The 12,992-nt window shown below is 38.3% G+C and overlaps 1 protein-coding gene across 1 annotated transcript in view; it reads left to right on the top strand.

The window, feature by feature from the left end:
- Sema3c (semaphorin 3C) overlaps positions 1-12,992 on the top strand; it is a 75,047-nt gene that overhangs the window by 47,909 nt on the left and 14,146 nt on the right. Inside the window, exons 11-12 of the mRNA XM_038315381.1 lie at positions 8,233-8,321; positions 11,322-11,363. Coding sequence (XP_038171309.1) covers positions 8,233-8,321; positions 11,322-11,363 — 131 coding nt within the window. The remainder of the gene's footprint in view (positions 1-8,232; positions 8,322-11,321; positions 11,364-12,992) is intronic.

A 12,992-nucleotide genomic window follows, 5' to 3' on the forward strand; every position in this document is an offset into this window, starting at 1 on the left:
ATCAGACACAGCAGACAAAATCAGCTACTAAAGAAATGCTTTTCTGAGGGATATGGAAACACACACACAGGGAGAGAGAGAGAGAGAGAGAGAGAGAGAGAGAGAGAGAGAGAGAGAGGGAGAGAGGAAGCAGAGAGAGAGAGAGAGAGAGAGAGAGAGAGAGAGAGAGAGGAAGAGAGGAAGAGAGGAAGCAGAGAGAGACAGACAGAGAGAGAGAGAGAGAGAGAGAGAGGAAGAGAGGAAGCAGAGAGAGACAGACAGAGAGAGAGAGAGAGAGAGAGAGAGAGACTGACAGACAGACAGACAGACAGGCAAAAGCAAAGAGAGACAGAGATGGAAACAGAGAGTGTCAGGAAAGCACAGAGAGACACAGAAAAAAAGAAAACGACAGTCAGCCACACAGAAAGTCCCTTTCAAACATGTGGAACACTGCAAAGCCTGAAATCTGGAGTCTTCTCAAGGGCTGGGGATCTGAAGGTTCTTTACTTGAGCCTTTTCTCCCTAACTTAGGGTTGTTCACTTTAAAGAAAAACAGGAAGACGATAGGGTTATAATTCAGAGGTAAACATACCCTGGTCCCGTCTTGAGCTTAGCAGACAGGCACATTGGCAGAAAAGGCCTACTTACTTGAGACAAAGCCCACCAGATCTTTAGGCCTTTTTCTCAGATCAGAAGTGTGAAGTGGAAGCTGGAAGTGCACTGTCTTTATTACCTATCTGTGGTGTCTCTCTTGATCTGTCTGCCTACTACTTACTGATCGTTCAAAACCCCTACTCCCTCAGACTGTACTTTAAAATTCAGAAAATTTTGAAGAGGAAGCATCAATGTATATGTACATGTATCAGATGCCTTGCGAGTTCTTGACCATACCTCATGATAGTGCACAGTACTATTTTCTATGTAGAAATCTTCAACCTAAGCAAAATAAATGACTTCACATCCATACAGGTCAGACTTTATAATAAATTAGCTAAAAGACCTATTTTGCAACCACAAGATATATATTTCAAATAGACAAAACCATTGCAATGCCTGAAATCTAGGGCTGTGTATACAGTTAGCAAACGATCTCATATTAAAAACAGAGTGTGATCCTCAACTCACAAGCAAGTTGTTACGTTACACATGCAAACTTATCTTACAGTGTCAGATATTGCAAATACATAATTTGACTATTTCGTGGTGTGTTTGTGTGTGTGTGTGTGAATATCATGTTTTACTGTCACCTAGATTCTGAGTATTATTGCTTGTGTGTTTGTTTCCTTAATCAAGGTTTAATGGTCCCTAAAACAAGAGGGGAAGATAGTATGGCACATCTTAGATATGGTTTGAAGAGGTCTCCTGAATCTTCCCTAGGTATTTTTGTGACTGTTCTCCTTAGGAAGGGGATGTAAGGGCTGCACTCCTGTTAGCACTGGCTGCATTCCTGATCTGTTGTGGCAGTTATATGGTGTGCACCTTCAATGCCAGTATCCCTGGACCTAGGAAATGACCTTGTTTCCCTTGGATCTGTTACCTTCTCCTAAATAGAACTTACTATTGTTGTAGGGAACATATTATTGCTTTGACATTGACCATGGTAGGTCTTCCTCTTTGGCTGCTGGGTTTAGATGCTGTATGTAAACCAATCCTAGTTTTGCAGAAAACCAGCTTCACGTTATCTCCTGATCCCTGTTAAGCCAGGTTACTGATTTATTTTAGGTTAGATCTAAGCAAGGTCTTAACTTTCAAATACGACCTACATAAATCTCAGTCTTTTGGTGAGACCTAGAATTATCAAGGTGTTAATGAAATCGGAGTGAGGCTAGCATTTCGGCTTCCAATAACACTGCTCCCCTTCTTCCCTCCCACCAAATGCAGGACCTCCACTATCCCCTTGCTATTCAGCTCAGAGTCACCTTCCCAGTCATCTCAGCCCACACAGATCTCACCCAGCTAAAAGACAGCCCAGCCCTGCTCTGCTGCTCCAAAATCCTGTATCTGCTTTCCACCACAGTGTGGGTGTGACCTCCACGCTGCACTTGCACTCCCAGAACCTCTTGTGGGAAATTGACCCAAGGCAGAGAGTGAGGAGATCCTGAAAGTCAGTCAGCATATGAGGCTTCTGTGCCTCATGATCTAAAAAAGAGTCACTTCTGGGTCTGGCAAGATGGGTCAGCGGGAAAGGGCAGGTGTATCCAAGTCAGAAGGTCCACATTGGATTCTTACAAGGAAAACGGAGTTCTGCAAGGTAACTCACGTGTGGCACGTGTGCATTCTGAGTATGTAATTAACTAACTAAAACAGAAAGAGGTCCTCAAGTAGCTTACCCAATCTCATATTGTTCACTGTGGGAAATTTCTCCAGCAGCCTTGATTCCATTGGCCAATGGACATAAGCGCCCTCCAGAAAGGTTTTCCTCTTATTTCTTTCAAAAGTGTGTGAGGTCCCTTTTTCCTTATTGCCATTTCCACTCCAACTTTCATCAAAACAGTAATTTTGCAGATTGGGTATTCTTGTAGAACTTCATAAGTCATATGTTTGTCTGATTTTTTTTATATATCTAAAATTTATTGATTGTAATTTTACATAGAAGTTTACACGATGTTTGTATTATAGAGTACATAAGTTATTTCATACATTAATTACAAATGTGTTATTTCAGCTTAATTTAACAACTGGAAAGAAGATTTCACGAACCTATATCAAAATTGATTTGGTGGTTCCTCTTATGTTGGATATAGATCAACTACAAAGAAGTTAAATACATTTGTGACAATTATACTGTTCGTCACCTGGGAGTCTCATGCATTTGAGCAGGCATATGTTTTTCTCTAAAGCTTATACATGTGTAGTGCTTCTAAAAATTCCTGCTGTGATTTAACATGGGAAACAACATGTGTATTTTTTAAAAACTCTGTAAGTGCCTTTGGCTGAGGTAATATGAGGGCCACATGTTTGAAAGTTTATGTATTTGAGCATGGCTAGGGCCATGCTACAAGGCCAAGTAAAATGAAATTCGATTAGCAAATGAAACTGAAAATCAAGGAATCCTATTTTATTTATTTTTCTTATAATGCAGAGAAGTATTATGACTTTCTGAAAGGCTCCGTGCACCAATAAAATCTTTTTGAATTTAGCTGTACCAGATGCAGTCACAGTTCTGTCACCCTAAACACTCTTGCATTATCAAAAAAAAAATACTGTGAAGTTAGCTTGGATGGGTACTGGCACCCCAAGTGTGTCCCCTTAAATGGAGACACTTAAGATGCTATTTACGGCCAAGGATGTGGCAGTCAGGACCTCTGTGACTGGGGCTGATGCTTCAATCATCTGCCAGGAGTGTGGGAGAATAATACTTGTTTTTCTGTATTATTTTCAAATTATAAAAGTAGGAAGAAAAGAATACAGCAGCAGTGGTTTGGTAATCAAGCAGGAAAGTGGCTCCCACTTGGAGTGGATGTTTAACCAGGCTGCGAATGAGGCAGCCACGTGATTTAAAGCCAGTTTTTGAAGCTGCTGAGGTTGGAAGTCTAATCATACCCCCTTATACAAAGTATACAAAGCTTCCACTTGCCTGAACTTTTCAGTTTTTACTTGGTTTTACCCTTCTGTTTTGTCTATAGATGAACTGACTCTGAAAAATATAATGAGGGAATGTGGGCTTTTAATGCACCTGTTTATTGTTTTATAATGTTTGATTTTAAAAATAAATGCTAGAACTTACACGACAATTGCCTTAAAGTCACATACAATGGCTGCCGTGTTTGACACCCTGGGTCACTGAGCTGAACAGAGAAAAAGCAGGAAGAGATCAGTATTCAATTTGGGATTGTGTGTCTCTTCTCAAGTGAGTACGGCACCTTCTTCCTTGATGTGAACGATTATTGATTACCTCGCTCTCAGAATCACAACTGTGGGAGTAATTTGTAGGGTACGGTGAAAAATAAAACCCAGTTTCCCTGTCTAAAATAAATAAATAAATAAATAAGACTTTTTAAAAGGCTATAAAAGGGCATTAAATCAAGCTTGTTGCCTCCCTAACCACAGGTGCCTATGTGGTCCTGTCAGTGACACCAGGAGGAAGCCAGCTTGGCTAGAATTCTTTCAGGAGTTAACAACCACTAGGAGGGGGAGGGACTAGATCTGATTAACGTGGCCTTGTTCCTCCATTCCAAAGGCGAGCGCAGCTGGTTTCCAGGGAAACCGGAGGACTTCAGTTAATATGTAACCAGGGGCTAAATACCAAGGCTGACTCCAGCGCCCTGCTGAGTACTGACCTCTGCTTCAGGACTTGCTTTAGACAGCCAGCACCTACTGTGTGACACCTGCAGGCTGGCCTCCAGGGTAGGGACAGACAGAAGAGCACTTGAACAATTAATTATTGCTGTGATCCCTTACATTACATTCTCAAAGACATCTAGAGAGCATAAAATAAACAATTAGAAAGGATGCTTATTTAGGGGGGCTTCTTTAGATACTTCATAAAAGGAAATTAAACCAGCACGGTGTGTTGATCGTTCTGCTGTTACCTTTGTGTGAAGAATGACATGGCAATCACGTCTAAGATGTGCCTTGGTTACTCCCACTGTCCTCAGTGATTTAATTGATTCAGGGATCTTTATATACATGAAGAAACTCATTAAGAGAAAGCTACTTCGATGATGGCCAAGTTTAGTGGGTGAGCTACACAGAGGCAAAGAGGTTTCATCTGCGGGGGTGGTAAACCTATGTACCAGACCACACAGGGTTTTAAATGGTTTCTATATTCCTATTTCTTAGTCAGAACTCAACTAAGAAGTGACCATACACCTTTCTCCGGCTAATTAAAGCAACAGAAGACGTTCATTTGGGAACTTAGGAGGCAGAATTTCATTGTGGCATCTTTCCGCTCTGCTTTCTATGTGGCTACTGCCTCTCTAAGGGAGTTTCTTGTATAGTAACTCAAATGATTCTAGCACAGCTATGTGCAAGAATTTATTACCCCATGAAAGAGACTCATGCTGGGACTGAGTCCCAGGGCTCTGACTTGTGTATTTGCTCACTCCTTGATGTTCTTATTGGGTATCTTGCATGTAGTGGGTGAAGAGCAGAGGCATCCTTTAGTATGTAGACAGAGAACGGACGAGATGGTTCCGAAAGCTGCCTGTTGATATTAACACGAGAAGGGAAATTGATTCGGCATAGCTGTAGTAACCGACAGCTACTGCAAAAGTGTCGCTATTGACTCTGTTGACATGGAAGTCAACTGAAGCTGAGGAAAAGGAGTGGGAGGCTGCTTGTAACTCCATTGTAGGCGAGAGACATCTCCAAAGATTAAAGAAGCACGGAGAGGATTTATACTAGTGCATCCTGCCAAAGAAAACTATTCTGAGCACCCGAAAAGGAAGATATCTGATAACCACACTTTCTTCAAACGAAATGGGACAGAGATGGCTTTATGTGGATGTCAACACTGGGGAGCTTCATGATGATTCTGGAATGTACATCTCACAATGACTAACATTTTATGTGAACACAGGACTTAAAAACCCATAAACTCTAGACTGAACACTTGAGCATTATCTCTATTTTTCTTTTATCTCTTCTGTCTGACTGAGTGGAGACCCTCAATAATTTTTTTTACCAAGTTAATGAGGTCAAATGGATGGCAGATAAACCAAATTTATTTTATAGTGAATTATACAGCCTAAGATACTGCAAAAATATTTTCCATGTTCATCAGTACCAGATAAATTTTCTAAAATCTAAAATAGAAAAGCAAAAGGCAACTTATATCCTACTTTTTATTATGAGTGAGTCAAATACATGTTCCTCACCATAATTTATTAGCTAATATTACAGTTTTTTTATATTTTATCAATGGGTAAATGAAGTACCTTTACCAGAAACCTTTTTGAAGAGATTGATGATTCATTAAAACTTTTGCTCTCCTAGCATACTTATACATTAGAAGAAGAAATTAAGAGCCTTTTGATTCATCTGAAAACATGCAACCATTTTTCTTTGATACTGCACAGCAGATACTGTGCACATATTTTCTAAACTGCATGGCAATTTGATAGGGTTATGCATTATGGAACTGCTAAAGCAAGCAACCTGACTGAACAGTTCAGAGCCGTTACATCTTTAAGAGTCACTGTGATGAAGATACACTTTGAAGTAATTCTGTGGCTTGGTCTCCAAAGCCTCTTGGAAGATGCTGCCAATAAAGGCAAGGATGCTAACAGTCCTTACACACTAGATAAGACTATAACCTCTAACATTACATCATCAGTCTGACTGGATATGCTCATTCCTGTCCTGACTTTTTCAAACCCGTAGGATCAGTGAGTCACATACTCAAAAGTAGCATCTGCGTACATATACATGCACACCCACAGCCATAGACACATACATTCAGACACCCATGAGAGGCAGCGGTAGGGGAGGAAAACCACACATTTTCCTTTAAACTGTCATAATCTCAAGGTTCTCTGATTAGGGATTTTGGTTATATGATATTCCTCTAGCTGTCTACACTGATCATTTTGATGTGCTGTCATATGAAAGTGAGGAACATCTCTAACCACAATCATCCATTTTCCATTATGACATATTTGTGTAGCATCTCTAAGAGGTTTCTTATTACAAATTTTTATTTATATTACCTCTTAGAACAAAATATCCCACATCATCACATGGGTTGAGTTAATGAAGCTGCGGGGAGAAGCAGAATTAGTTTGTGACTTCCATCTGGAGTATTCAGGGCTGTGGGACCCTCATTAATTTTACCTGGTTTCAGCAGTGAACTGTAGTCACAGAATGCACTTAAACACTTCTGACATCACACTCTCGGGTGTTGCATCCTCCTAGCCTAGCAACTGTTCAGCGAGCACCAGGGTCCCACTGTTCCTCACATCTTTTAGGAGTTGTCTTTCTTCTTAAAAACCATTGTACCATTTTGTAAGCCATGATTTTTAAGTAAGAACTTTTGAGACTCTTTCGATTAGGTTTATAAAATGTGAATTGTAAACGTGAATAGGGTATTTTATGTCAAATTCACTCTTATTTGTAGACTGACAACCAGTGTTAAGGTTTAAGATTTATAGTCTCAATACCTAAATGATTCCTAGCTAAAAAATTCTGCAGAGTTCACTTCTACTTAACTTTTCTTATGGACATTTCTCAAACAAATTTAAAAAATCAGCCATCTTATTTGCTGATGGTAGAGAATTACAAATTCATTGTCACAACTGAGAGTATTTTTAACTTGATATTATCATGCAGCTTATGAATTATTATAAGAGCAACTTTTTTCATTATCTTATTGTTAAATCTGAACTAGTTTTCTCGAACCTAATATCCATGTAATTGGTAAAGCAAAATAATCATATGCATAAAAGTATTTACATAACTAGAGAACAGTCCAAATTATCTTACTCTAAAGACCATTTTCTGTTCTGTTATGCAATGCATATTGCTATTATTCAGCATGGCTACAGGATACAAGAACATTTTCACTTTATATTACTTTGAACCATGTAATTTCAATTTTTCCCTGTATTTTTAGAACATCCAAAGAAACACTGCCAAATTATAAGTAAAATCATATCAGTATGATTATTCTATAAATGGTATCCACTCCTGAAATAAAAGTTTATTTATGTTTCTCATTAATGTTTCCTATTAAACTGTCCATTGTAATGGGAGTAAGATATTTTACCCTATTTTACCTCAAAATCCTAGATCAAATGTCTGTTGTTCAGGACTAGTGACTTTATGCTATAATGATAGCCGATCATTTCTACTAAGACTTCCTCCGATAATGAAATCAATACAGGTTAAATGTTAGCAAAATGGTAGTAGGGGTATCATTTCATAATCCTAGCTTGAAGAAATAAGGAATTTTTTTAATGACTGAACTTAATAATTTCTATTGTATTTCAAGAGTATATACTTGACTCACTGATTCTTGTACAGATTCATTTATAATTGTGCACATATGTGAGTATGGGCACCTGACTCATACTTTTGAATATACATGAATGTATATCCCTCCTGAACAGCTTTGATTCTACACTAGGCAAGATGAGAGATTGCCATATTTTTAGTTGTATATGTTCTCAATTTAAACATATGGGATTAGACATAAATTCAATGTGTTATAAACAGTAATTGCTTAACATGTAATCTATTTGAAGACTGGGCTCTTGTCTTAAGAATCCTTCAGGCAGTATTCTGACAGCACCTCCTTGTCCCTCTCCCTTCCAGATCGGGGCACTGTGCAGAAGGTGGTAGTCCTTCCAAGCAACAGCTCTGCCAGCGGGGAGCTCATTCTGGAGGAGCTGCGAGTCTTTAAGGTTTGTCCGTTCCTTCTTTCTATTCATCACAACACATGCATGATGACATCATTCCTTTACTCCTCTAGCCAGTAAAAATATCCAATGAAAGATTAAATAAACAAATGCAATAATTTTTATGAGCAGAAAAGCATCAGATAAAAGGAGAAATAGAGAACAAATATTTTTGTGAAGTATTTTCTCATACTTCAAGTTGTCTTAACATAAAAGGCTAACATTTGTTTTTCCAACTGTCATCACAATTCAAAGAAATTTGGTCGTCATTATTTTTAATAAATGAGCCTCTATGGCCAAGGTCTTGAATAGTTTGTCACATGCAGGTTTTATCATTCCCTTCACAAACTACTGTAACCCAAATGCCTTCAGATGACTGATTGCAGATAAGCTTCCTCATATTTTTGCAAACCAGTCATAAAAAAAAAAAAAAAAAACCCTGCTGTTGTTTGATTGCTTTCCATTTGAATGCCACTCTGGTTAAATCAAACCAATGTTCCTTCTTGATTGGCACCTGAAGCTCTCTATCCTTACTTCAGATTTCACTATATTGTTCTCCTTGAATTCTGGAGAAAGAAAGAAAGAAAGAAAGAAAGAAAGAAAGAAAGAAAGAAAGAAAGAAAGAAAGAAAGAAAGAAAGAAAAAGAAAAATAAGAAAAAAGCAAAAGTATACACAGGAATCTCCCTCAAAGTTCTCTGCCAGTCTGGTCTCCAGCTTGGGACCTTCCTACCTCAGTTTCCCCGTGCTGTGATTGCAGAGGAGGCCACTGAGTTCAGCCAGGATTTCCTCTAGTATCTGGGAATCAGCAGAAGCGGTTTCCTGCCTTGCTGGTTTCTTAGCGGGGCTACTGCTGTTATGCAAGCGTCCTTACCTGCATTTGGAAACTGAAGGGATAGACAGCAAAAGAACTGCATGGAAACTTGGCCTGCATTCAGTCCTTTCGTAGACATTATTTACACCGAAGCCAATTAGGACACCATGGCTCCTGGAGCTCAGAGCTGGCCACTCCCCGATTTTACTCAGTGGCACCTCAGACCTCCCAGCAGCAGACAGACCAGCTCTGGTCGGGTTAGCTGTCTTGCTTAGCTGACCTGACTCAGAATGCATTGACTCATTAATATCATTATTGTGGTTACTAAGATTATTGGTTTCATAAGCATTTAATTGCTTAAGATACAACTCGGTTAGATTTCATTATTAAAATTTTAAATTAAAAAATATAACGAAGAATGGAATCTAATATAAGTCAGAGGCACACCAGCTACTTTCCAGTGTGTTATTAAATTTATCACTTTAAATATTTGATTCTAATTTGCACTAGGTTCTTTGTGACTAGCACATTAAAATTACGCCCATCGGGTAAATGTTTTACATTTTTGGCTTTGTAAAGAAGTTGAGGGCTTCACTGTATTAACTAAAATTGTAGTACACATTATGCTTTTATTTTTTCCTCATACAACCAACTAGGAACAAGTTGGTGATTCCTGAAGATGACAAAAGGTTGCATAGTGCCAGCACCTCATTTTTAATACTGAAGTATCTTTCTGGTTATCTGGAAATGTTTAATGAAGTGAGCTTGACACACATCTAAACATGTATGTTATGGAAGAGCCGTAAAGACATGCACATTATTCTGAACAAGTAAGAACTATGTATGGGCTGTTACATGACGTGCTCTGTGGTTATCATCAAGGGGAGGAAACTCTCAGTGAAAATACACAGACAGTCACAATGCATGTAGGAGACATCGTTCTAAAAGGTGCTGGAACTTCCTTACTGATGCCTGTGTGGCTTTCTGATAGAGCAGAATCAAAAGACCCTCTTGGCAAATGCAGTGACTGTCTTTGGCATGTGTTTGTGTCTCATTTCTGAGGTGAGGTAAGAGTGATTGAGTGTGCATGATATATTGCAATGGTAATGAAAGGAAATACTGGATTTATGTAGGGAAAAGTTCCTTAATTACATATCCTATGGAAATGCTGTAGAGATATTAATGTAACTTTTGATATGATAGGCAGAGTTACTACACAGCACAGAAGCGTAACGTCTTTCTTTAATCCTGCAGGCATGTTTGCTGAGTGTCTAGTTTCTGAAAGCTTACACTGAACTCAGATACAACTCCACTAGTGGATTTGGTGACTCTAAACTCTCACATCCATCGCCTGTGTACATGTGTATGTTAAACAAGGATAACAAAAATTGTTGCCACTGAGAATGAGTAATGTCACCTTTTATTTCATCTTAAATGTTTACAAATCTGTGCAATCAAAACAGAAAAAGAACTATAGTGTTGTGAATAATTTAATTTCAGAGTTTGCCTCTGCTTAAATCATCTAAGTCTTCGTGGATCATTATCAGGTTACCATAAATTTAAGTTTAAACTAATTGAGAATATTTAGGAAGTAAAGTTATCAAGTGGCTTTTGCAGAAAAATTATCTTTGCAGTGTACAAAAAAATACCTTTACAGTGCAGAAAAAAATTACCTTTGCAGAGACCAAAGATTTTAGATGCTTGAACAACTGATTTTATAATTATTATAACTGATTTTTTGAATTCACAAAAAAGAGGCCTCTCTATCTCTGTATGTTTTTGTTTTACCAGTGAAAACTCAATAGCATGGTTCAGTCTTATACATTTTAAACAACCCTTGTCGGGAGCCGAGTAATGATTCCTGAAGACTGTGTTGTGAAGTTTCCCCAATCATTACCCCCCTCCTACACACCCAGATCCAACCCTCAACTCAATGTCTCACTTATCTCACTTGGCAGTGCATCTTAAGGCCTGTTGTGTTAAGTGTCTGGTAAAGCCATTCCTTCTTTTGGGTTCAGGCACCTGTTACACAGCAAGTCCAGTCTTAGCTTCAAAGAAGGAACTTTACAGATATATCATGAACTAAGAGAAAAATATGGCCTTTTGAATATTTTTTTACAAAACTTGAATTTTTACATTCAAAATTGCTTTTCAGATCATATGAGCAACTAATATACATTTTCTAATCTTTTAGAATCATGTTCCCATAACAACAATGAAAATTTCATCCAAGAAGGTAAGAATTTGGCCATTTGTTTATATTCTATGCATGACAAAATGTCTTACTAACAGGAAGATATGTTTTTTAACTTCTGAAAAACTAATTCTATTAATAATTAATCAATAATTATTGATAATCATACAAAATCATTTCTAGTTTGATATATCTCACTATCTATTAGTGAAAATGGAATAGGATTGTTTTGCATAAATTTAATGAAAGAAGATGATACATGCTAAAAGGAATTCCAGAGTTTGCCATAAGTTCAACTATTAGGGCATGTGAGATTCACTACAATAAAAATTAGCATTCTAAAAATAGAACTTAACATAATGCTTGGCTATTGGAAATCAAGACTTTCCTACCAGCGAGAAGGCATGACCTACCCACTTCTGATTTCCTGATACCGTCATATCTTTGAAGTAATCATGTAATGCTATATCCTAGGATTTATACATATATCTACAAAACCCTTAATATATCGCTATCTATGCATTTGAGGAAGGACTGAGTGCTGTCAGTTAACAAGAGCTAGCTAATCTGTGTTTTCCTGAACATGCAAATACTCAACAACCATGAGCAGTTGACGACAATTCTAGTTTTTCTATGTCTATGATGTACTCTGTTCCAATTCCCATAGGTAGTATCTTAAACCAAAGCCCTAAGAGAGACCTCCCTAGAGTCAGATTGAGTCAGCTTTGCATGCATTTGAATCTCCACTTGACTATAAATTACTGGCAAGTTGTTTAACTTCCATGACCTAAGCTTCTACATATAGAGAGCAATGTCTTTCTCACAAATGGTAGATGAGAGCTGCCTAAGATAAAATGCTACAAGTTAGTGCTGTCTGTAAGAACCTTGGATTATATTTTTCTTGGAATAGAGACCAAAGACTTTAGACACTTGAGCAACTGATTTTCTAATTGCTGTGCTCTTTGCCATAGCCAAAGTCCTAGAGAGACATGATGTGGTATTCGTAGTCAGTCTGGTGCTCTTTGCACTTGACCAAATTTTATGAGAACAAATAAATATGACATAATGGAGTTAACGATCTCATCTGTAAAAATGTTTGCATGGAGCATAGCAAACATTTTCCCAAGTAGCAAGAAGTCATTTGTCATTTGGCTAATGTCCTATGGAGCTGATCTCAAGTCTGAATTGTCTTTGAAGCCAGCAGGGAGGCCTTTTGTTTATGATGACTTGGTGGAAAGAGGCAATGTAGAAGCAAGATTCAAAATCTTCCCAGTCATAGTAGTCGTATATAAAATGTATCCTCGACATATTTATAAGTCATATGTTATGCTGGTGTTCAACATCTTATGCAGTGGCTTCAGTGGACAGTGAGCCTCACAGCTGGAGTAGTGACTTGATTTTCTGGAACTCTGGCTTCATGAAAAGCTGCACTATACTCTGCCGTGGGAAGATTACAGTTTGTGAAGGTGTTTACACAAAATGACAAAATTTTAGCGAGTGGCCAGTGTGGTCCGGAAAAGTCACTCTAGCCCAGTTAAGCCTCAAGCTTGTCAATCTCCTGCTCTAGCCTCCCAAGACACGGGATTTACAGATCTGTGCCACAGGGCCTGGTGGCAAGCGTTTACATCCAGTGCTCTTGAGGGAATGACAACTGACAAAGCATAGACCACA

This window comes from Arvicola amphibius, chromosome 18, assembly GCF_903992535.2.
Source record: "Arvicola amphibius chromosome 18, mArvAmp1.2, whole genome shotgun sequence".
NCBI lineage: Eukaryota > Metazoa > Chordata > Mammalia > Rodentia > Cricetidae > Arvicola > Arvicola amphibius.